General features: G+C 32.4%; 1 protein-coding gene across 1 annotated transcript in view; it reads left to right on the forward strand.

The window, feature by feature from the left end:
• Window positions 1-244: 244 nt before the first annotated feature.
• Window positions 245-24,582, forward strand: part of LOC119838624 (receptor-type guanylate cyclase gcy-1) — a 47,359-nt gene continuing 23,021 nt past the window's right edge. The window contains exons 1-5 of the mRNA XM_038364643.1: window positions 245-248; window positions 4,694-4,890; window positions 11,779-11,876; window positions 13,512-13,646; window positions 23,603-23,725. Coding sequence (XP_038220571.1) covers window positions 245-248; window positions 4,694-4,890; window positions 11,779-11,876; window positions 13,512-13,646; window positions 23,603-23,725 — 557 coding nt within the window. The remainder of the gene's footprint in view (window positions 249-4,693; window positions 4,891-11,778; window positions 11,877-13,511; window positions 13,647-23,602; window positions 23,726-24,582) is intronic.

Raw genomic sequence — 24,582 nt, forward strand, 5'->3', positions numbered from 1 at the left:
AATAATATAAGAACTTTGACTTATAAGGCCTCACTCCGAAACTGCTGAATTTCTTAATAACAAAACTTACAAACAAATTAATTAAACTCAAATTAAATGAACTTCAGAGTTATCACACCGGTGTACAACAATTCTCAATAAGCTGCCCCTATTTTTTGCTAGTAGCGTATCAACCCTCGCCAAGGGTGTACGTCCTTCGTGAAGAAAACTGAAAAAGTTTTTTATCGAGTGTTTACGGTATATAATGGGTGAGTACTTTATTATATACGTATTTAATAGAAACGGTGTGATTTGTGTTGTGTTTGTGTTTGAAGATTTGTTATTTGTAAGCCAACGTTACCTCATAAACTAAGAGAGTGAGAACCTCTCTTTTTGAGAGGATTTTGGATTCAACTGTATTTTTTATATTTGTTATTCGTTAACTCTGCGTGTTTTCAACCAATAGGCGTGATTTTTACGTGTTTCATAGTAAGTTAATATAATTGTGTTCCATTTAAGAATCAAAGGTCCATCCCGGGACGTCAGTGACCATTTTTGTAGAAAAGTGTTATGATTCTTATTATAAAATGACGGTGATAAATTTTGAGAAGGTTTGCTTGATTGATATTCTGATGATATTATTTTTTCTTTTTAAATAAGTTTATATTTATGAACTGTAATGTAGCTCAAGTTTATGTAGAATTTGAATGATAATTCTAAATTGACATTTTATATTAATAATAAATATAGTTAAAAAACAACCTTAAATCCATGCTTTTACTATAGAATTACGACTAAAATATTGTCTCACTTGCTCTTATACACACAATACGTAAGAAAATTATTTAATCCTGACGATCACCATTAGGATAATAATCTAAATACATGAAATTATCGCATTTTCACCGGACCTTCATAATTATTACAAGGTCACGATTTTAATAAAAACATGTTGTAAGGACAAACTTTCGCATTTATAATATTAGTAGGATTTATTCTTCTTATCTTAATTACTTAACAAGAACATGTGATTTGTCTTCCGAGCTTGATTAAGGAAAATTGATTTCCCATCCTATGGTGTAGATCTAATAATAAATAGATTAACTCACGATATTGATCAGAGCATCCAAAGCAGAACTTAAACAGAATTCAACTAGCATACGCCGTGATACTAAAAAGTTTTACAACCGCACTTGTCGTTTCGTTCATATGATTTTCACATGCGACGCAAAAATCCTGTCGTGTTATAAGTTATACGTGACTGTGTCTGTGACATTTTTTATCCTGAACAGATGAACCGATGTTGATTGTGTTTATTTTTCGAAAGGCGAGATAGTCAAGATTGTTCTTAAATGTGTATGACGAAAATCGTTTAAATTTATTCGTCGCCATATAGGTAATAAATAAAATGGCTTTAATAGTAGTATACTATGACAAATTTTTAATCCAACATGGCCGCCCATATAAAATAAGTCAGGGAGTTTTCACTTTAAAAATGGTTTTCTTGTTATGAGTACGATCATTAATCGATAATGTATGAATTTATGAAAGGTGATGTATTAAAACATATAATTTTAATATGAAAATTATATCTTGATCTTTTCAAATCCCCGTCTCTAAATCTCTTATTTCTCGATGGAAATAGAGCAAGGGAACATCGAACTTCGTGTATAAACAAACCCAGTCGAATGTACAACAAAATCCCTATTGACTAACTGAATTTATTAACCTTACTGAACTCTATAAAGTTATTATCAGAAAAAAGACACAAGAAATCACATTTTGCCTCTTTTGACAAGGTTAATGAAAAGTCTAGGCGGTTTTCCTTTCACATTGATCAAAGCTGTTGGAACGGATAATATAAAAATAATGCGAGATCCTCTTGTCGTGATGTTGAAAGAATTTTCTATTGAGTATATAATACCTAACGTACCTGAATAAAGTGATTACTAATAAACGTCAGTTCTTTATAAATTTGAATGCCTAAAACCTCCTCAAAAATTGTTTATTTTTAATAATAATACAAAAGATTTATCGCAGCCAATCAAAACATTCACCATAACTAAAAAACAGTTACAAAAAAACGAAAAATAATAACAAAATTAAACAATGAATGGCTCGAACATTCTCTTGTCTCAAGATGTCTAAACATAGTCTATTATATATTAAATTATTTTAAACAGTTAATTACATTTTAAGCTTTATTATTAGACTGAAAATTACTTCTATGCTCTATCTATGACCATCGCCAAATGGTGTCATCTTAACCGATATCCATAAATACGAATGTTTGTCTGTATGTATTTTTCTAATGCTTTCACATTCACATTCACATTAATTACAAAGACATATTTATGTTTAAAGGAACATTAAAACGTATTTGGGCGTGCCATTAAATAATTCCATATTTTTCTGTTTCTATCTGTTTTATTTCTTTCGTCTTACATTTTATTCATTGCATTAATATTGTTATATTATTTGTGGTTAGGTACAAAATTATTTCAAAAGCATTTAGTACTTAACGTAGGTTTAAGAAGACGGAATGTGGAAGGGTTTCTGTTTTCGCGTTCTTTTTAATTATTTGTTACAAAAAGTTTAATATACGTTACAAATGCATTAAAGATAGGTGACCTCACCTTTTGCGCAACATTTTAAAGTTTTTATATTAGTATGTGATACCCATTTTACTAGGTATATTACTATATTGTGTTGTGGATTCTTATACTAGCTTACACTTCTGATGTTCTGTACTAATATGATTAAGATAAAAAGTTTGTAAGCAAAACTAGGGAATTTTATTGTTCGAACGAATCCTGGAGGGATTACTGATATATTTTTTTAATGACTTAAAACAATATAATTCCTGATTTACATAGGCTATGTGTGGTGTGTACTTTATTTCTTACATAAAATTTTAATAATTGTCATATATCTCTAGCCTAAATATCACCAGGCCGATACCGATTTCCGATTTTTACTGTTACAGATTTTTATGTTAAGTTAAAATGGTTTTGACTTATTCTTAATTATAACTAGCTGTTCGCCCGGGCTTCGCTCGTGGTATATATACAGCCTATGTCACTCAGTGAAGTTGTAGCTTCCTAATGATGAAAGAATTTTTGAAAACGGTCCAAAAGCATACAAAATATGGAAACATACAAAAATAAACAATGTTAAAATTTTCCTCTCTGTCATACTAGTTTACATTAAAAGTCACTTGATGGATTTGAGGTTAAAACATATAACAAAAGACAAAAGATAAATTTCAGTTATAGAAATATTTTATCTAAATTTCATACCATGCGCTTGACCTCTATCTATTATATTATGCGGGTGTCCAGTACATTAGTATAATCACCGGCTTGTAAAACATATTCAAATACACTCGATTGTAAAATATTTCACAGCGAAGCCAGCGATTTCGAGTCGTTTTTCAAATAGTGCAGTCTATTTCGCTACTACCCTGCGATAACGGAAATTCATTTATTCCGAACATCACTCCACTGGGAATGCTTAATTTAGCGGACAGTTTACATTTGAGTTTGTTTTTTCATTAACCCAAGACAGTACGAGAAAGTAGTTTAGTAATGGAATCGTAGACTGAAACAGAAACCTAAATATGAACAGTTAAAATAGTTATAATCCCTTATCTCTAATCCTCAAATGGTCACGGGCGGTGGTGATCGCTTGCCATCAGGCGAATCATCAGTACAAGTAGTCTGCTGTTACATATAAATAACTAGCTGCGCCCCGCGGTTTCACTCACGTAAGTCCGTATCCCGTAGGAATATCGGGTTAAAAGGTTGCCTATATGTTATTCCAGTTGTCCAGCTGTCTACGTACCAAATTTAATTGCAATCAGTTCAGTTGTTTTTGCATGAAAGAGCAACAAACACACACACACACATCCTCACAAACTTTCGCATTTATAATATTAGTAGAAAGTAGGATTAAATAAAAAATTATTTAAAATCTTCCAATAATGCCTTTACCATCATCAAACCTCTTTCTACTTTGGGTATAAACTATATAACTATGAAAGAAGAGAAATGCTACTTCTATGGAAAGTTATACACAGTAAATAAATGCACCCGTCGCATATCTGGTACTTATTGTCTTAGTCCGTTTAAAAAAAATTTAATTTGCAATTCTCTTTTTGCACAAAAGTGTTTTCATTTGCTAAGCTCAGTAAATTCTTTGTGCACGCCGACATTTGGATGCTGGCTGGTGTGAATTTTATCACTATTTTATTATCTCTATTGTCGGAGTAACACATCAACACACCCACGCGATTTTAAGAATTCAAAGCGTTTATTCAAATTTCTGAATTACACATCATACATAGCAAATATTGTTGGAGAAAATAATACACAAACAGATTTAAAAATTAAAGACAATTATAACGGGTTTTGTGTTTATGGGGTGTCCCGTAGAACAGAAAGAGTAGAAGAAATTTGAGGTGAGATCACAGGTGGTCGAGAGTCTAGGCGCCACGGTTTGGCGAATTGACGTGGGATCGAATTCCGCCTCTTGATCAAATTTTTGAAATGAAATGAAATGAAATATTCATTAAAAAGTCTCAATCAGTAACGCATATTCTCAACATAATAGAAGAACAGCTTCAGCTAATTTTATTCAAATTCTCCTCGATATTCCCATTACTAACGAAAACTCTCATAAAAAACAGAAGAATAATATCAGCCCACTATTTCAGAGTCCCCCGTTCTCAAGAGCGAGGACTCTCTCGGCTGTCGCCCGCGATTCCGTCGCTGGTGCCAAAGCCGCCGCTGCCAGCTGTGGCGGCTGCTGCTGCTACCCTTCATACCGATCCTGGCGCTGATCATCCAGACCACTTTATCACTGAACAGCAGCCTGACTAATGGGCTAGAGGTTGCTGATGTGGAGGAACAGGTTAGTGAAGATTCTATATCATCAACGAAACAATCATTGCTTTCATTTCTTAAAAAGAATTGTTAAGCAAAGGAAGGAAAATGGATGGATTATGAGTATTCTAGAAGCAAGTCACTGTTTGATTATTGAAGTTATGATTTTCTACCAACGATCGCAAAAACGAAGGAGGTTCTCAATTCAACTAAATTTCATATAAAATTTGTCTTTTTTTTGTTGTTGTTACTCAAACTCCGTGGTTTTTCAACTGTTTTAATGGCAGAGCAAGAAAAAGGAGCAGGGGAACCACCAGATGCTAAGTGGTCACCACTTGTACTCCTGCTGGTGTTACAGGTGCTTTGTCGGCCTTATACGTATATGCTCTTTTTTCGAAGGCCCCAAGGTTATTTTTGCGATTGGTAGAAAATTGTTGTCATTTGGTACCATTTCTTAATATTGAAAGGTATATTCCGCCCAGGGCTGATGGCCTTTTTTTAAGAAAGTTATGATTATAGAACTGAAATTCAAAAGCAATGTAACATGCAATACATTGTAGACCACAATACCACTGTTACCGCCTTGCCTGTTGGTATATCTGTAACCAATTATGGGATATTTTCAAATGTTTATAATCAAAGGGCCTTCAAGAAGACACTATGTTTCTACGAAAACTAACTCAGACTATCATTGGCGTTGTGGGCGCGTATGGGAGTTATATTCTGTTGTCAAAGTAAACAACGAATTTTATTATATTAAAAAAAAGCAAGGGTAGTATAAAATAAAAAAGCAACTTATTTTTATCAATTTTATAACACAATCAATTCAATTATGTCACCTACAATAGTAGTTATAATAATTTCTTTCAAACGATACAAATTTTACTCGTATTCCGTTTTATTGAAATTCATCCGTTAACAATCCGGTCGACTAAAAACTTATTCAAATAGACTTGGCTCAAATCCGCTCAACGCTTCTTTATATAGGGGACTGGACGAGCTAATTCGTGTTTTATTATGCCTAAAAGTCCACTACATAAAAAGGAGTGAAATGTACGTAATGCCTTAAGGTATTAAATGCAAAATACATTGCTTGCAACGCATAGGCATAATCTTGTATTCAGCAATCGAACGCGCGTAGTGGGTTCGTAGTGAGAGACTTAAAGAAAAACAGCGAAGACGATGATATACATCGAAGTATTTTCCCTCTAACCTCTTTTATATGTTCTACTAGCTGCGCCCTGCGGTTTCACCCGCGTAAGTCCGTATCCTGTAGGAATATTTGGATAAAAAGTTGCTTATATGTTATTCCAGTTTTCCAGTTGTCTACGTACCAAATTTCATTGCAATCGGTTCAGTATTATTGCGTGAAAGAGCAACAAACGCACACACATCCTTATAAACTTTCGCATTTATAATATTAGTAGGATATAAATAATATATATAAATAATCCTACTAATCCTATACGGGATACGGACTTACTCGGGTGAAACCGCGGGGCGCAGCTTGTAAATAGTATATTAAAATAGGTATTTTATGATACAAAAAACTCTCACGAATGCATATATCGTACCGCACTATGGTAACCATAGTTATATCTATGATGGCAATCATACTTAATGAACAAATTTTTTTTTGTCTATGATTTCATCCGTCAACGTCACCGTTCATGAGATACAGCTCGATATACATACAGACAGAAAGACAGCAAAGTCTTAGTACCAGGTTCTCGTTTCACTATCAGAGTACGGCACTAAAAAAACAACCGACTTTCATTTCAATACAAATTTCAAATCAATTTTAGTCCAATCAATTCCAAACCTAACAGAAATGTTAGTTTATAGCATAGGTGTCAAATTGTGAAAGCAATAACTACCCAAAAATGTGATTATTTTTGTAATTTGAAATATTCAAATTCCAACATTGGTATGAAGATAATTTTTCCACTCGCAAAATGTAATTATTCGATGTCAGCTTTCGTTGTACGCTCTGACATGACATAGACTAACAACCACACAGAGACTGCTATTTATTTATTTTTCTATAGATTTAATGACTTAAAATGCTTAAATTGTCTCTAGTCGTATTAGAGTAATTTTGAAAACCAACGAAAATAGAACATTCCTTAATAATGTTGCCAACAAGCCTAAATTGTTTGTGTCATTCAAAATCTTAACATTTTATTACTCAACTTCAGATGGTTGTAGTATAATATCAATAATATAATTAATTATTATTTGCTTATACCGCAAAGCGACTAAAAATTATCATAGTTAAACATTAAGTTATTTTACGTATTCAAAATATGGTAAAAAATATCGAAATTATCGGTACGAACGTTATGTTTTAAGCCTAATAAGTCTTTATATCATTTCAAATACTTCTGACCTTTTAATTCAATAAAAAAATCTTCAATCGCCATATTTGTAATGGATCTGTGGATTAAAACGGACTTTAATTGTCTGTATGGCCAACGTCACTGCGCTGTGACTGCGCTGCTTACGGCAGAGTTTATAGTTATAGTTTATACCAAAGAAGTATACGATATAATTCATTTAATAAGAAAAGAAAATGCTTCGAGGATTATCAGTATTTTGTACGTTATTAGCGTAATAAAACTATTAGACTTTGGGCATAGTACACTATCGGTGGGACACCCTATATATTTAAATATTTGCAATTAAAATTGTGACGCCCCTAAATATGTTTATTTATTCTTCATTGGATTTTTATGTTCTGTATATAGAGAAGTCAGCAATTTTTACTATTGGACAATTAATGTGATTTTGACTCACAATGCTATGCGATAGGTTATGTTATTACGTCATATTGTGACATTTTCATAAATTTGTGCTCGAAGACGTTTAAAGAAAAATGCAGTTTTATTAGGAAATAGTAAAATACCACACATTGAATGCTATGTGGGATGATTTAAAATGCTTTACCAAAATCTGTCAAAGCACCAATAAAAATGAAGCGTTGTAATGTGTTTTATTTCATAATATATATTGCTATGAGCTTTTTATTTCCCAGAAACTGGTAACACGACTATACCTTTACCCTCATCCCATTAAAAAAATTAATTAATATGGCTACCCTGTCAAATGACAAACTTCAAGTTCAGGTAACATGGCCTCATATTATGATGGCGGCATATTATCCCCTTAAAAAATTAGCCAATTAACTCAATAATTTATTCTCTCAATTATTTTGGTAATTGACTACAAGGTTCAAGATAAAAATAATTTTCTGTGTGTTCAAATAGCAATTAGTAAATTTATTTATTCAACGATCAATATGTTTTTTTACCATTACAAGGTACCTCAGCCGACATTCTATAAAATAATAAAAAAAACATAAATCTTATTAAAGAAATACAACATAACACAACTTGGGAAACAAAATAAAAAAATCGTTTACACATAGAATAGCTAATTAAGAAGAATAACGAATATTATATTAACCATTAAATGATGTATTTTATTCAAATGAAGTCCACAAATAAACGGACTTTTAGCATATAAATAACTGGATCATACAGCAAAGAGGATATATCCTTTTTCCTATATACTCTCACTCCCCCAAAATGTATCCCATACCATAACGATGGCGATTTGGCGCCAAAGGTTCATAAATAACTACATACATAATCACAACATTCACTACACACAAAAAGTTCAGGCCAACTCAGAACCGCTTATTCTGAACATCGATTAATAATCTATACTTATAATATTATAAAGCTGAAGAGTTTGTTTGTTTGTTTGAACGCGCTAATCTCAGGAACTACTGGTTTGTTTTGAAAAATCGTTTCAGTGTTTGATAGCCCATTAAAAGCCGGAGCGGACCGCTAGTATTAAATAAGTGTAGTGTAGGTGCAATGATGTCCATATTCATCCTTTCCTCTTTTAAAAATATGTCTCTCTTTCCGCAGAAGTTCACCACTCTTCAAATAAAACATTTCAAATAGGCAAGGATGAGTTTTTTTTATTTTGTTAAACCACAGATAATATAATACTGTTACATAATGCCTCTGTTGTGATTTTTATTAATACTTTTTTATAAAGAATCTGGTTAGATTCCTAAGTTCCTAAGAAGTTCTTCCTACTAACATTATAAATCAAAAGTAACTCTGCCTCTTTTTACACTTAAGCCACGGATCTGATTTGAATGAAATTTTGTACGGAGATAGTCTAAGACCGAGAAAGTAGAATAGTTTAGAAATTAAAAGCACTTTACAGCGAGCGTGGTCACGGGGAGACACGCTCGCTGTAAAGTGTTCGAAACGTCGGGTTAATAATATAATGAATAAATCGCGTTTAAAATCCGTTGAAAAGTTTTTAATTTCTAAATGTATAATACTCGCGTGAAACCAAACACAAGAAAATACTAAGTAGAATAGTATTTATCCCGGAAATACTACACGAATGGGTACTTTATTTTCTTTGGGACCATTTTTTTCTTTTGACTACGCGGGCGCAAGATGACAAAGGAAACTAATTATTTGTATATTCATTGTAGGAAAGTCAATGGAAAATAAAAATATTACGAAAATATAAAAAAAAACATACATTAACTGCCTATAACTGAATGTGTAAAATTTGCGTCAGTATAAGATTATCATTTTGAAAAATTATGTACTGGCGTAAAATAACCCATTTATATTTTAAGTGCTATAAAATAAATTTCCTTATATCCAACTGTCGCCAGGTAAATGGGCTCAGTTATGTTGGTGCTGTTACTGAGATTCTGAATTTCATTTTAAATTACATACACACTTTATCGCGAGATTTTCAAATTAAATTATTATATTATAGCCTGAATAACTTAGTGAAGATTCAGCTTTCTAATGGTGAGGCAATTTTTGAAATCGGTTTGAATAATATTATCTTCTCTGAAGTTAATTTGCCCTGTTCAGCAAAACCGTGTCTACTCAGAGAAATTCATGAAAAATGTATTACTTCGGACAACACAATTTTCTTGTAGCGCCTGTTGATTGGAAAGGCTTCCTATTTATGTTCTGTATACTTCTATATACTTCTATATTTATATCTTCTATATCCTACTTATGTACTGAAAATGTGAATCTGAAAAGTTGGTTTATTTGATCGCGCAAACCTCAGAAACTAAAACTAGTTTCAAAAGTTCCTGCAGGCTATTTATACGTATAGGCGTATGGTATAGTCTATTATAGTACATGTACTAGAAGATTGTCCTTTATATTAATGACAACTCCTTTTTATTTAATAAAATTTGAGAAATTTAATCAAAAACTTTTCAACGGATTTTAAACGCGATTTATTCATTATATTATTAACCCGACGTTTCGAACACTTTGCAGCGAGCGTGGTCACGGGGAGACAAAGTGCAAAGTGTTCGAAACGTCGGGTTAATAATATAATGAATAAATCGCGTTTAAAATCCGTTGAAAAGTTTTTAATTTCTAAATGTATAATACTCGCGTGAAACCAAACACAAGAAAATACTAAATTTAATCAATTTTGAGATATAAACCAAAAAGCAATTTGTAGAATTAACAGAAAATACTTGATTCGCTTTAAATGAATTTCATTACAGTGTAAATGACCACACCGCTAATTTTTTACCCGAATATGCGATAAATAAATCGTTGGTGTTTCATTAATTAGATTTACGAATACCATTTTACATTCATGAAATCTTTTAAAGCTCCATTCCCAAAGGTTAAAACGGGAGTCTTTTACAAGACTTCGCTGTCTGTCCGTATCCGTCCGTCGGTCTCCAGGCTGTATCTCATAGACAGTTAGACAGATGAAATTTTTGGAGATGATATTGGCGTTGCACGTTGTGGTTATCACAAGGTTAGGTTAGGTTTAAAAATCGAGGTTAAGCGACGGTTGGTACAGTCATAGATTGGATGATTTGATTGTATTTTTATATACCACAGAACTTACAACAGGGTGAACCAATTTTGATGATACGTTTTCAACCGTTTTCAAAAGGAGGAAGTTATATATTTGACTTGAAACATTACGCGGGGTAAGCGAAAGAAGTGTTAAGTAACCCTGCAGGGTCTTGTGTAACTTAGATCAATCACGGCAATTTTATTATTCGTACTCCACGGCACTTTAAATTTGAATAGCATACATTTATGTACTTGAGTAAACTTAGTTTGTTTTGTGGTCTTTATATATCTTACTAGCTTTTTCCCGCGGCTTCGCACGCGTTAATTCAGAGTAGTTTAATAGATGTTATTATACATATACACCTTCCTCTTGAATCACTCTATCTTAAAAAAAACATCAAAATCCGTTGCGTAGTTTTAAAGATTGAAGCATACATAGGGACATAGGAATATATTACCTACGACTACTCTATATAATATCCAAGAGAATTATATTTGTTATGACATTAAAGTGTGTTTGTAAATGTAAAACTATTGGGTTACACTTACAAACACACTAACTACTAATTATGTTATTACACTAACTACTTACTATGTTCATTAAACTATATTCATTATATTTATAGAATTTATAGGTATTTCAAGTTAGCTTCATGTGAAACAATTAGTCAAACAAAACTCAAACTCAAACATTTACTTAATGAAGCACTTTTGAATAGTCATAACACAATTTGACATTAACCAAATAATATAATTACGTATCCATTTCTTATTCCATATCTTGGTTTTAATGTACACTTTTAATAATCCTACTAATATTATAAATGCGAAATTTTATAAGGATTTGTGTGCGTTTTTTACTCTTTCACGCAAAAAGTACTGAACCGATTGCAATGAAATTTGGTACGTAGACAGCTAGACAAATGTAATAACATATAAGTAACTTATTATCCCGATATTCCTACGGGATACGGACTTACGCGGGTGAAACCGCGGGGCGCAGCTAGTATATTATAATCTCTTGTTGATAGGTTAGCAGAGCAACAGAGCTTGGTAAATTGGTGACAAGGCTGCAGCAAGAGAGATCTGAGGTGGCTTTCTTCATCTTCACCAACGGGAGTACCCTAAGGTATGATTTAACACTTAATTCGGTGTCCAACTCAATAAGAGATGTCGCAATTTTATAGAAACTACAACGTTTCATCAGATGTTTTCTCCATCGAACTCTAGTAATATAAATACAATATACATACTACTAATATAACACGCGCGAAAGTTTGTAAGAATGTTCGTATGTACGGATGTGATATGTGTGTGTGTGTGGATACTCTTCACGCAAAAACATCTGATCGGATATAATATACATAAAGATAGATTATATTCTGTATAAACGTAGTTTTCTTTTTATACGGATGCTGCGCAAATAAATACGTTAATGCAATTAAAATAATTGTTTTGTGTTCTCTAAGTAGAAATTAAGTTACAATTATGTTTACTAACCCGTCTAAATCGATTTATAACTTGGCATAACAAATTTGAAATTACCTGATTCCCACCAAATAAAGTATAAGTTTTAATCTACTCTCAGGGTAATCCTATTGAGGTTTATTAATGGAACAACAGATCAAGTGTTCTAATTACAAATAAAATCAGAGTAACTTTGATGGAAATATTATGTTTACTTTATCAAGAGCATAAGTGAAGGAATACTTTCAATTACGCAACATTTTATTTCAATTTGCTATTAAATCCTCTCGTAAACCAGACACTGTGAAAATAATATAATTGGTTACGCTTCTGTGAATTTAGATCAAATTTAGTAAATATATAACGAAAATGTGTGGAGTATGCTGTCGTTTATTTATTTATTCGTGCTTTAGTGTTCTAGATAGAATAAACAATTGGGACTAAACATAGGTAAAGTTATCGAAAATGTCTTATCGTTCAATAGCAATTTTTCTCATAGTTTGAAATTAAAACTGTGACCTCGCCCATGGTATACTCATGAGTAAACCGCCTTAACTAATTCAATTAATATACCTTTTATCAAAATAGTCCACTATTATACATAAGCGACACTGATGACATCTTATATATAAAATTCTCGTGTCACAATATTAGTCTCTATACTCCTCCGAAACGGCTTGACCGATTCCTCTGAAATTTGGTAAGCATATTGGGTAGGTCTGAGAATCGGCTAACATCTATTTTTCATACCACTAAACGATAAGAGTAAGGCAGAACAGCGTTTGCCGGGTGCAGCTAGTATTTCTATAAGCTTGCCACCAGTTGTTAAATTACCAGTAATTTTTGTATACATCACTCGATATCTTTATTTAGGGAGCTTCATTCAATCAATACATAAATACCTGAAAAAATTGTGAAAATTTAAAACGGAGAAAAGGGTGAATAACATACGTAACATAGTGCCACTTGGATGCTTCTATTTCACGCCTATCCTATCCTACTAATATTATAAATGCGAAAGTTTGTAAAGATGTGTGTGTGTTTGTTGCTCTTTCAGGCAAAAACTTCTCAACCGATTGCAATGACATTTGGTACGTAGATAGCTGGACAACTGGATTAACATATAGGCAACTTTTTATCTCGATATTCCTATGGGATACGGACTTACGCGGGTGAAACCGCGGGGCGCAGCTAGTCTTCTATAAATGTGTGACACTCCCTCCGTTGCCAGCTGTCTCAATTCGTGCTGTAGCAAAAATTGCTACATTACAAAAATAATGTAGTGTTTTGTATACAGATCGAACTTAACCCAGCGCTTTGCAGCGACGGATAGTGCTTTGGATCAGATGGGAGAACTACCAAACCTTGTGTTCAAGAATCGGGCGAAATCTATCAACGGAAGTGTCTTTTTGCGAGAATTATCTGCTTTAAGGTCAGTTAGCGTATGTGAAAGTACATTTAAAGAATCTTAAATGATTTTATGAAGTCACAATAGAAACAAATTATTATATATGGCAATGCCTCTAGAGACGCGAAGACGTGCCAAATAGGTTTTACTCATAATTTTCGAAAAAGGTTTGCTGGAAGCAATGTTGGTATCCCTGAATTCATATTTTGGATGGAGTAATGACATACAATAAAAACAAGTTACCCTAATGGGACATGGGACGGACTCATTTTAAACTTATTTTTTGAAAAAGTTTTGCTTCCAATGTTGGTATCCCTGAATTCATATCTTGGATGGAGTAATGAAATACAATAAAGTCAAGTTACCCTAATGGGACATGGGACGGACTCATTTTAAACTTGTTTTTTTTGATTTTCTATTGCCTTGTCATATTCTATTGAGGTTAAGACATTCATTAAGTCTCTGTTGGGAATCAGAAAGAGATCTTATGGTAATGGAGTTGAGCAAGGAGGCGTTTGAAAATGGAATTTCAAACTTCGTTCTTGTAATCAACGGTCTTCAAAAGAAGGAAGAAGTTATTATCAATTACATTGTTTTTTATCTCATAAATTTTTGCTGGATGAACCGATTTTTTATGTTTTTTTTAATTGAAATGTGGTACTTTCCTTGCGGTCCTGCTTAAATTTGGTCTAGTTCTGACATTTTGAATGTTTAAGTTTTTGTTACAATAATTTTAATCGCTATATTATTAAAGTCGTACCTACTTTATGTTAGTTCATTTTTATACCTTAAGAGTATTATTTTTTCTTCTTTTTTAGAACCAACGTTCTAAAAAGTTCTAAAAAGAAGTTCTCAATTCAAATATATTTAATTGAGAAATATATCTCTCTCAGTCCCCCTAACCCCATCGTAGGGGGTCTACGACACACTTTACTGTAAAGAACAAATCATTCAAAACACCAATCCACACATAGAAATTTTTATTTTTGAAGTATTCTTTCTCACTATTGACAATCATAGCCCCTCTTAATTAATTTATATAGTGTTCATTTATATTTCCTTATCATTAAAACAGAAGATTTATCTAATTGTACGTTTAGTATCTGTGAGATCAAGGCCGTTATTTTCCAAGTCACCAGCCGTGTAATTCAATCGGGCAATAACTTTCAATTGAATCAAACGCAAACAAAGTGCTATAGTGGACGAGTAATTAATCTTGGTACGTGCGGATTTACGCTTACCAGCTAATCTTGAAGCTTTCTTGTAAACGCACGGGATATTGTAATGTTGCGATATGCGACGTTTTATTTTCATTTCTTTCTCTTTTAATTAAAAACGTTTCCTAGTGCAAATTAATTTCCGTATTAAAATCGTGTCCTCGACAGTTCCAACTCTCAATATAATGTAATGATCTTATTTATTGATTCATCTTGTGAAATTCATATTATTTCATTAGCACGAGTATTGTTCAAATCAGTTCATCAGTTCTGATATATTTATTATATGTTCACTATTGAGAATAATTATTGGAAGGAACTGATGATCACACATGAGAATTTTCTAATTACTTTTATAGTGATATTTAACACTGAACTGGCGTACCTTCGGTATATTAAGGCAACGAAAGATTACTAACAACTCCACTTAATCTACACAAATAATAAACGCATCTATTTATTATGTATACAATCCCATATGTTAATTATAATTATAGGACACACATTTCTTTAGAATCTTATTTTGTTTGATAGGGGTATTTAAAATTCCTTTCAGCTTCTATATCTTTAAAATCAATATAAGTTGCTGTAGAGTACTATATTCTAACGATGTTTTAATACGATTTAAAAGCTATACGCTTTTTTCTTAATCAATTTAAACGCAATCCATCAACGTCAGGCGTCAAAAGTTTTTGTCATCTTGGTAGATTATTTATTACTGAGAAACTACTTTTAGTGGTTGAAACTGTAGTCTATCCATACTAATATTATAAAGCTGAGCAGTTTGTTTGTTTGAATGTACTAACCTCAGGAATTACTGGTCCGATTTGAAAAATTGTTTCAGTATTAGATAGCCCATTTATTGAGGAAGGCTATATATGTACCACGGGCGAAGCCGGGGCGGACCGATAGTCTGTGATAATACCTGAGCAGTTCATATGCTCCAGATATGAAGAAAATTTTCTTTATGTACAAACATAAAGAAAATTTTTAATAGTATTTGCTTCACCTTCGGGATTGAGATGTTTCACCAAAAGCAGTCTATGTCATTGTCTAGCCTATCCGCACTTAATAATCTTAATAATACAATATAATACGTATTACCTGTATTTACATTTGTTTTTATGTCATAAACATAAAAATATAGATTAACACGAGAACTGTGTTGCAAGACATGATTTTATTACATAGTGCTTTGTAAGGATTTACGCCTTTTCTTTGTAATTTTTCTACATTTTCTTATTAATTTGACAATATATTTATCGCGGTCCCTACACTCACGTCAATATCCAGTACGTTCGCCGTAGTTTAATGACTTTCTAACTTCCATAATGGAATTTTTCTAATATTCGGTAATGGACGTAATTATAGGCACTCCTACGCAAATGGGTTTCGTACTATGTCGTTAGCCGTGTACCACTGGATACGTAGAACTAATGAACAGGGCATGGCAACACTACTCACAAGTACCGTGAATAATAATATGTATGGGGTAGTCGCGCACGCTTCGGCACGAATTGGGCAAGCTCGCACCGGGGCAGTACCCCCCCAGAAATCTGGCGTGAAATAATAGCATGCTATTGTGTTTCGTACGGTGTATTGTGCTAATTAAGGAAAGGACTAAGAAGGGTTTACCCTTTCCTTAATTCCTCTGGTCATTCCTTTCTTAATCTCTTAGATTTCGTAGAGGTCTTATCTGCAATTGACCTTATGCCTCTCCAAATATTCATGGACGGTGGTAGCGCATACCATCAGGCGAACCACCAACTTAATTGCCGGCTTTGACACAAAAAATGCGGGCGAAGTCGCGGGCGGTAAACTAGTAAAAAATACGTCAAACTCCTCACGTACTGAAGATATTTTATGACAAATCTATTTACAATATAAATGGCTCTCTTATATTATACTAATCTGCTAGGTAATAGAATTTTCTAGAGAGCTCTCAATCCATTATTCATGCATTTGAAGTAAACACGTTCTGACATTATTAGTTTAGCTATTTAGCCCGGCTTTACTCGGTACCATGCCATTTCAATTGATATCACTTTAAATATTTTAACCTGTATAACTGTTTTTATTAAGTGGAAGCGTGTTATTTAGAATAATAACACTGAAAACACAGTTATATAATGTGCTCGTTTTTGCCCGTGGCTTCGCACGCGTTAAATTCGGTGCAGTTAATAGATGTTATTATACATATAAACCTTTCTCTTGAATCACTGTATTAAAAAAATCCCCATCAAATTCGCTGCATAGCTTAAAGATTTAAGCATACATAGGGACATAAGGACATAGGGGGAAAAAAAGTAACTTTGTTTTATACTATGTAGTGATGATACAGGTTTTAATTATGGAATCACTATCACGCGTGTAATAATATTTTTTTTAATCTTAGATAATATTTTAAATGTATACTTCAAACATCGGTACGTGAATTATATAAAAAATATTTAAATGATTTTCCCATTTTCGTTAGATATCTTCCTCACTAATATTATAAATTCAAAATTATGTATGTATATGTTTCTTTCAAGACGCAATAGGTATTTTATACCATATTTTTGTGGCGGAAGATAGGATGCTAGAAAGTAGCATAGGCTTCTTTTTACTGCGGTGAAACATCTCATTTCTCCTTCACTACGCGGGCAATGAGGTGGGCGAAAAATAGTCCTAAGGCTCTAAAAAATCTAGAAAACTGCCGTATAATGTTCCATATAATATTCCATTCAAAAGAGTCAAACAAATTCTATCTCTGAGACTGGTTTTTCAGTACCTTACTCTTCAAAACATTGTTATGGTGAGATAAGAGATGTGTAAATGAAATTGCTCATCTGAGTCTTTATTTTGCAAGATGAAGTCCAAAAATAAAACATTATCATATTAATGTTTTTATGTGTATATTTATAAGTTCTTATTTCATATCAACCATTAAATCGCGAGCGTTTATCTCAAGACTTAGTAGTCGACCAGCAAGCTAAATTCAAATAGATTTAACAGTACACATTACACGAAATTGAAGAAAACTTTGTTGTGAAGTTGGGAGGAAAGAGACCGATATTTTCTCGTTTTTACCGGGCTGAATTATATCATTTCTATGGGAATTTCCTTTGACAACGTGGGTCGACTGGAAACCTAGATTATAAATTAATATTACCTTACACGTGTTTATACGTCTTGAACATGCTTCTAATCTAAAATGTTTTTTTACTGATCTTTATCTAGGACTATAATGGCCGGTTTTACAAGTTCTCGATACTTTGTAGTCTGTCAGTTTAAATTTATAATAGTGTATGTGATTAAAGTCTAAAATTGGAGAAAGCGACCCTTAAACTATCAATAATGTTACTATAAGAACACATTTGTAATAGACTAGGCATTTTGTTATTTTTTAAAAAACAAAAACAACTTCTTTTTCTTAGATAAAATCTCACAATGTATAAGCACTATAGAAACTATTTATACCTATTAATTTTACACTCAATTATAAAAAATTAAGTCCGATCTATAAAAAGTTTAATACCATTATAACAAGCACGTTATTTAATTAACAGTATTCATTATAATAATAATCGAATGAAATACTTTTAGTTCAATTATATATGCGAAGGACGGTATTTAATTATTTTAATAGTTTAAAAAATTCAACATAACGCGATGCATGCTTGCTTGACGTTAAAATTAGAGACAGTATTAAAAATGTGAAATGGTTAAATATTGAAAAGATCCGCATTTTAAATTCGTTTATTTGCGAAACAAGTTTGTTCAGATAACGATCAGTCAGCTGATTTAGAACTTTCTAGATTTATGCTCGCGAGAAGCGATCTATCATTATGAAAAATTATAAAATTTTATAAAACGATTGTTTTTTTTTTTCTTAGTTACGTTCTCATTGAAGTCTTTTGAGACTTATTTATTATTGCATAGTTTTCTGCCCGCGTCTTTTTAATTCGAAGTTTCGGAGTTTCAGGGCCTGTTCAATGCAAACAAACAAAATAACTTTCCTGTAATATTAGGAGAGATACAGCACGACAAACGGATTGCTCTGCTTGCTCTCAAAAGCTTGCCTTTTATTCATTATATCTACTAATAACAAAAAAGAATCGCCGTTTTATCGAGGACACGGCACCTGCCCATAAAACATTCATTATAGATTTTATTGGATATTTATGGGGCCAGTCGTAAAAAAATCTTCAGTTGCTCACTTCAATAAGGCACCGGCACGCCTTACAATTATTTGCTTTTATTTCAAGCGCTCGTTTTAATTGAAATGGAAGTAGCTGTACGGAGAAAGTTTATGAGCTTATACTATAAAGCTTCTAGAATAAATTTCGATTACAGCCAAGCATATGAGACACATACCAAATCTAAGGAAGGTATCGTTTAGTAGATATATATTCCTCACTCATCCCATTCAGTTCATTATTTCTAGTCGCCAATCCTTTCTGATCCGCAACCACATTAGCAGAGGCACTGCCTCAGCGAATGTTCATGGGTGGTGGTGATCGCCTACCATCAGGCGCACCAGCAGCTTAGCTGCCCGCTATGATATAAAAAGAAAATTCCAAATCAATACAGCTCTGCGCTAGACCTACGCGCGTGGCTTCGCTCACCTTTGCGAAGGAAATTTCCGTGAGAATGAGACGCTTCTTTTACTGTTCTATTGTAGTGATTTAAATTTTAGTTTTATAGCATTGAAATGCTTTATAAATGAGAAATTTTGAAATAATAGAAAAAAATTTATCACAAGGCGGGATAGATTGTAGTGACGTTTAAGCATAGTATAATGTAACATAAATTTGTAATCAATTATATTATACGTATTTTTAACCAGGATCAGATCGCCCCTCCCAGACACCATTAACCACATGACCTAGAAAGCACTAAGCTTATTACAAAGGAGTCAGGTAAAGGACCTCAAATGATAAAGTGAATTGGAATTTATGAATCAATGTGTACCCTGAAGTTATATTGTAGTTGTTGTTATTCATCGTTCTCAAATGTTGAGTGGTTTGCGGTTATAGGAAAACCCGTTTTTTACTACCAATTTTAGAAAATGTGCATTGAAATGTTTCGATCTCAAGCTTTACCAAATATCGTCTCATGAGGCATTATATTGTTAATAAGTTTCATCAAAAAACATCGTCCAATACTTTTGGATATTTCGATAGATGCATAACATTACATGATAGTGAACCAATATTATTTATTTAATATGGTCATCCAACGCCTGTTACATCATAACTTATACATAGGATACATAGATTTAACAAATAAAACAAATGTGACAGATAATTATAAGATAACACAACATGTCAATTTGTAACAAGTTTTAAATATTATTATTTATATACATTACAGACATGTTTTTAAATATTCACGGATTTTGTGACAATTATCATGAAATATATCTAAACCAATCATATTAAAGAATACATAATAAATACCAAATGATATACTTAAATTATAGCAATATTAATTTTTCAACGAAACAAGCTTATAAAGAAATTGTAGCGTAAAACTCAAACATTTATATATTCAATTATCCTTCTTCTAGAAGCACTTTCGAATGATGAACTTTGTTTAAAGTGCATAATAGAAAGCTAATCTATACGATTGTTATGGTCAATTTTATGATTGTGTTTTTAAGAATAAAGCAGTAGAAATGGTTTAAGGTTGTTATTGGGCGACAAAGGATAAATTTGTTATTAGTTTTCACGAGGTTCTCCCGCAAGGAGCCCAGGCTGTAACTATTTCCCACGCAGCCACATAATTACTGCGTTTATTAATATTTTCATGTGCTTGATTTTACGCGAGTATTATACATTTAAAAATTTAAGACTTTTTAATGGATTTAGACGCGATTTATTCATTATATTATTAACCCGACGCTTCCAACACTTTACAGCGAGCGTGGGCAAGAATTATACATTTAGAAATTAAAGACTTTTTAACGGGTTTTAAACGCGATTTATTCATTATATTATTGAATTAATTAAATTGACGTTTCGAACACTTTACAGCGAGATTTATTAATTTGTTTATTTATTACATTAAGGATCACTAACATGACAGACAGACACATGACACGGGTAACATGGATGGAAAGTTTTATGAAATTACAAACAAAGACTTATTGCAATCATAATTATAGGTAACCACTGCTAATAAAAATAACATTACGCAGCCTGCAGCTAACAGCTATTTTAGTATAACGAAAGATTGTCTTTAACAAAAGCAAATAAAATTAACTATAATTTCAAAATTTTTCGTTAAGCCCCATTTAAAATTTCATATATAAACGTTTTGAGTTACATTTCTAGGTAAAATGGGAGAAAGGACAAATAAATTAAAAAAATACTCAAAGTATAAGTAGCTGCCCTAGTAATACGAACATACATAAAATTGACCTTAGAATACACGTGTCTCTCCTAATTCATAACTCTCTATCGCAAGGAAGCGAAGTTTTCAAACAGACATTAATAAAGTGTTCTTACGCAGGTACCAACTAGCCGCGTAAGATAATATTTTTATTTATTTAGGTCTATTTCAAACATGACCGACTTCGGAAATGAATGTTTTCAATTTGACTGTATATTTTTGGATTTAGATGATCCTGTTTTATTTCAATATTGACATCCCATTTGATTTGATTCTAGTGTTGAAAATTTGTAGGTGTTTAAATTTTTGTTAAAAAATTTATAAAAATGTAGGATAGTTTGGACTTTTAATACTTTTATATTACAATCATTGCATATATTGTACCTATTATATATACTAAGGTTAAAAAGAGGGAGGACTTGTGTATGTTTGTAATGTTTTCACAGAAAAATTAAACATGCTATAAATGTACCACGGACGAAGCCGGGAAGCCTAGTTATTTACATTGTATTGACTTCTGTAAGTAGTGATGAAGTAATGAGTTATTACTCCTTTAATGCGTTATAATTATAATTTATATGACCTATTATAACTATTTCAAATTTCTGACTACACGTGTAGCAAGTTCGAGCGAAACTTCGAGCAAAGCTGTATAACAAACGTCAATACAGTGTTTCTATTCAAAGAGATATTTATTCTATATTCGTTGCATCATTTGCTTATTTGTAGATAAAACAATTGTTTATATGTTTTCGAAAATTAATGAAATTAAACGGGTTTAAAACGCGACTTATTCATTACCAGCTTTTGCCCGCGGCTTCGCACGCGTTAAATTTGGAGTAGTTTAATAGTTGTTATTATACATATAATCCTTCTTAAATAAGTGTATCTATTAAAAAAAACCCCATCGAAATCCGTTGCTTAGTTTAAAAGATTTAAGCATACATAGGGACATAGGGACAGAGAAAGCGACTTTGTTTTATACTCTTTGTTATATGCTTTATCATACTGTTTATCCCAGACGAGACAATGGACTCCGTGTATTTTTCTCAAAAAAGAATACTAGAATAAATCGCGTTTTAAATCCGTTAAAAAGTCTTTAATTTCCCAATGTACCAAACACAAGAAAGTGTTTTTGAAATACGCTGTTGGTTGTGTAATAAGACCTTTAAGATTCTATTTCTTGTAAAGCGGGTATGAAGTTATTTAAGATTTCTTAATATTTCTCATCTTTCTTTCCCATAGTCAAGGTGTTTTGAAAGCTTTCCTTTAATCGGGTTGATTCAGCCTCGGTTTATCAAAAAACCAGATGACTCGGGTTGACCACATCGGTTGACAAATGTTGCATAATACCACATTCTTTGTAAATGAGTACATTTATATTAAAACACATAACCTCCATAACATATTGCATTATCTATTGTAATATTTTTATTTTTTTTTAATAACTAGACGCTCAATTTTACTAATAATATGACGATACTACCTGTAACGCGCGTTTTCACCAGCAGTGCAATGCTATCAAACTAAAAATTATAAAAAAAATATAAAAGAGATCATATAATATCGAGTCCTGAGGAGAAATTTGAGCCTTTTATCGTGAAATCTCATTTAAATGCTATTAAATGTTTTATATACTATATCTAAACAACCTCACCGGTTTAGTAGGGAAAACCCTATAAGGTGATTAATTAAAAATTATTATTCTAGTGAGCACAGGGAAATTCACGGTTACCTCTTTGAGTGTTTTCCTCTCTCATCCCATCTGTACCATCAACAACGAAAGTTGTTAAACGTCATGCTATGTCGTAAATGTTTTTATATACTAACTATACCGACCCAGTTTTACCTGTGTTCAGACTAAAGGAACATAATTCTGCTTAAAAAAAAGCCCAAAATTCCTTTCAAATTTTCTACAAAAAAAAAACCATGGTGTGCACACAAACAAACACTCTGCCGTCTGTCAGTTATTGGAAAAAAAAATATAATTCTAGAGTAGAGTAGAACTCCAATATTTTTTAAATGTATTTTTAACTACATTAATATTTTTGTATATCATATTATTATATAAAGAAAATAAAAAAGCTATTTTTGTAAACATAGGCAATTTGTGTTTGATTCTGTGTAATACAAAACTAAATAAAAATATAATATCGTACCCTTTCAACCAACTTCAAAGAAAGGAGTATTTTCTTAGAGTTACTCATAACTTTCAATCTGCTGATCCCATTTTATTTATTTGAAAGCCGGTGCCTCCTTTTTCGGTGGTTTGGATTTTTGTTAAAAATAATTATTTAATCAACCGACTAAGTTGCTGACCGTACGCGGATATCGGGATCCCCAGCAGATCTCACAGGCTGACACACTCAACACAATCTGTTCCAGGGCCAAGATCAATCCGGGTACGTCCATGTCAGAGGTCGTGGAATGGTACACCAACGCGAACGCTGCCTTACTGACTCACCTCACTAAAGAAATAAAGGACACTGACAGCAGTACTATATGGAGGTATGAATTAACTCTTCAAGGCTCCCGCCTTTTCCGAATTCCGTATCCGGAATTTGATTTGAGAACATCCGTTTACGGTAACGTCGATAATTTTTTTTTTACTATCGTAATGATTTCAAAATAGGAACGTATATTATTTATAGTTAATATTTGTAACATCTCTTCATCCCATATGTTTGTATGAATATGCAGTTTGTTTGAATGCGAGCTCAGGATCCACTGGATCGACTTCAATAATACTCTCACTGTTGGATAGATAACTGTTTCCTCAGTGGTTTAGTCTATATATGTACCACAGGTGAGACTGGAACGGATTAGGGCTAGTTTGATGTATGGTTGTGGTATAGACATCACATACATAAAAAAGTCTCTCCAAATTTCAGTAAATCCGTATATTCGTCTATTACGTGAAATAATCTATCTTCCTTAATACTTTTGTTAACAATTATAGTAAGATTATTGACCTTTTTCTTATTACAGAGCGTATCACGTTACATTAAAGAACGCATGCATTAAATTCAAAGTAGATACATATAAACCTTCCTCTATATAACTATATAAAACTCTTGATTCACTGCATCCATAAAAAACAACGCATCAAAATCCGATGCGTAGTTTTAAATGGCTCGACGGAACAGTGGGGTTTTGGTCGGTAGGAATCCGACATAACCCACGGCTTTATCTCCGGAGGCCGTGGGTATCTATGCAAGATTGCCCCACTTAAAAAAAAGGATAGGCATACAGAAGGTATCATAACAAATTAATAACATAAATTGTAATCAATCATGGGTAATATGAAACTAATGATATGAAATTATTTATACAAACCGAGTTGATTGCGCTTCAAACTCTATTAT

Source organism: Zerene cesonia, unplaced genomic scaffold (genome assembly GCF_012273895.1).
Source record: "Zerene cesonia ecotype Mississippi unplaced genomic scaffold, Zerene_cesonia_1.1 Zces_u004, whole genome shotgun sequence".
NCBI classification, from domain to species: domain Eukaryota; kingdom Metazoa; phylum Arthropoda; class Insecta; order Lepidoptera; family Pieridae; genus Zerene; species Zerene cesonia.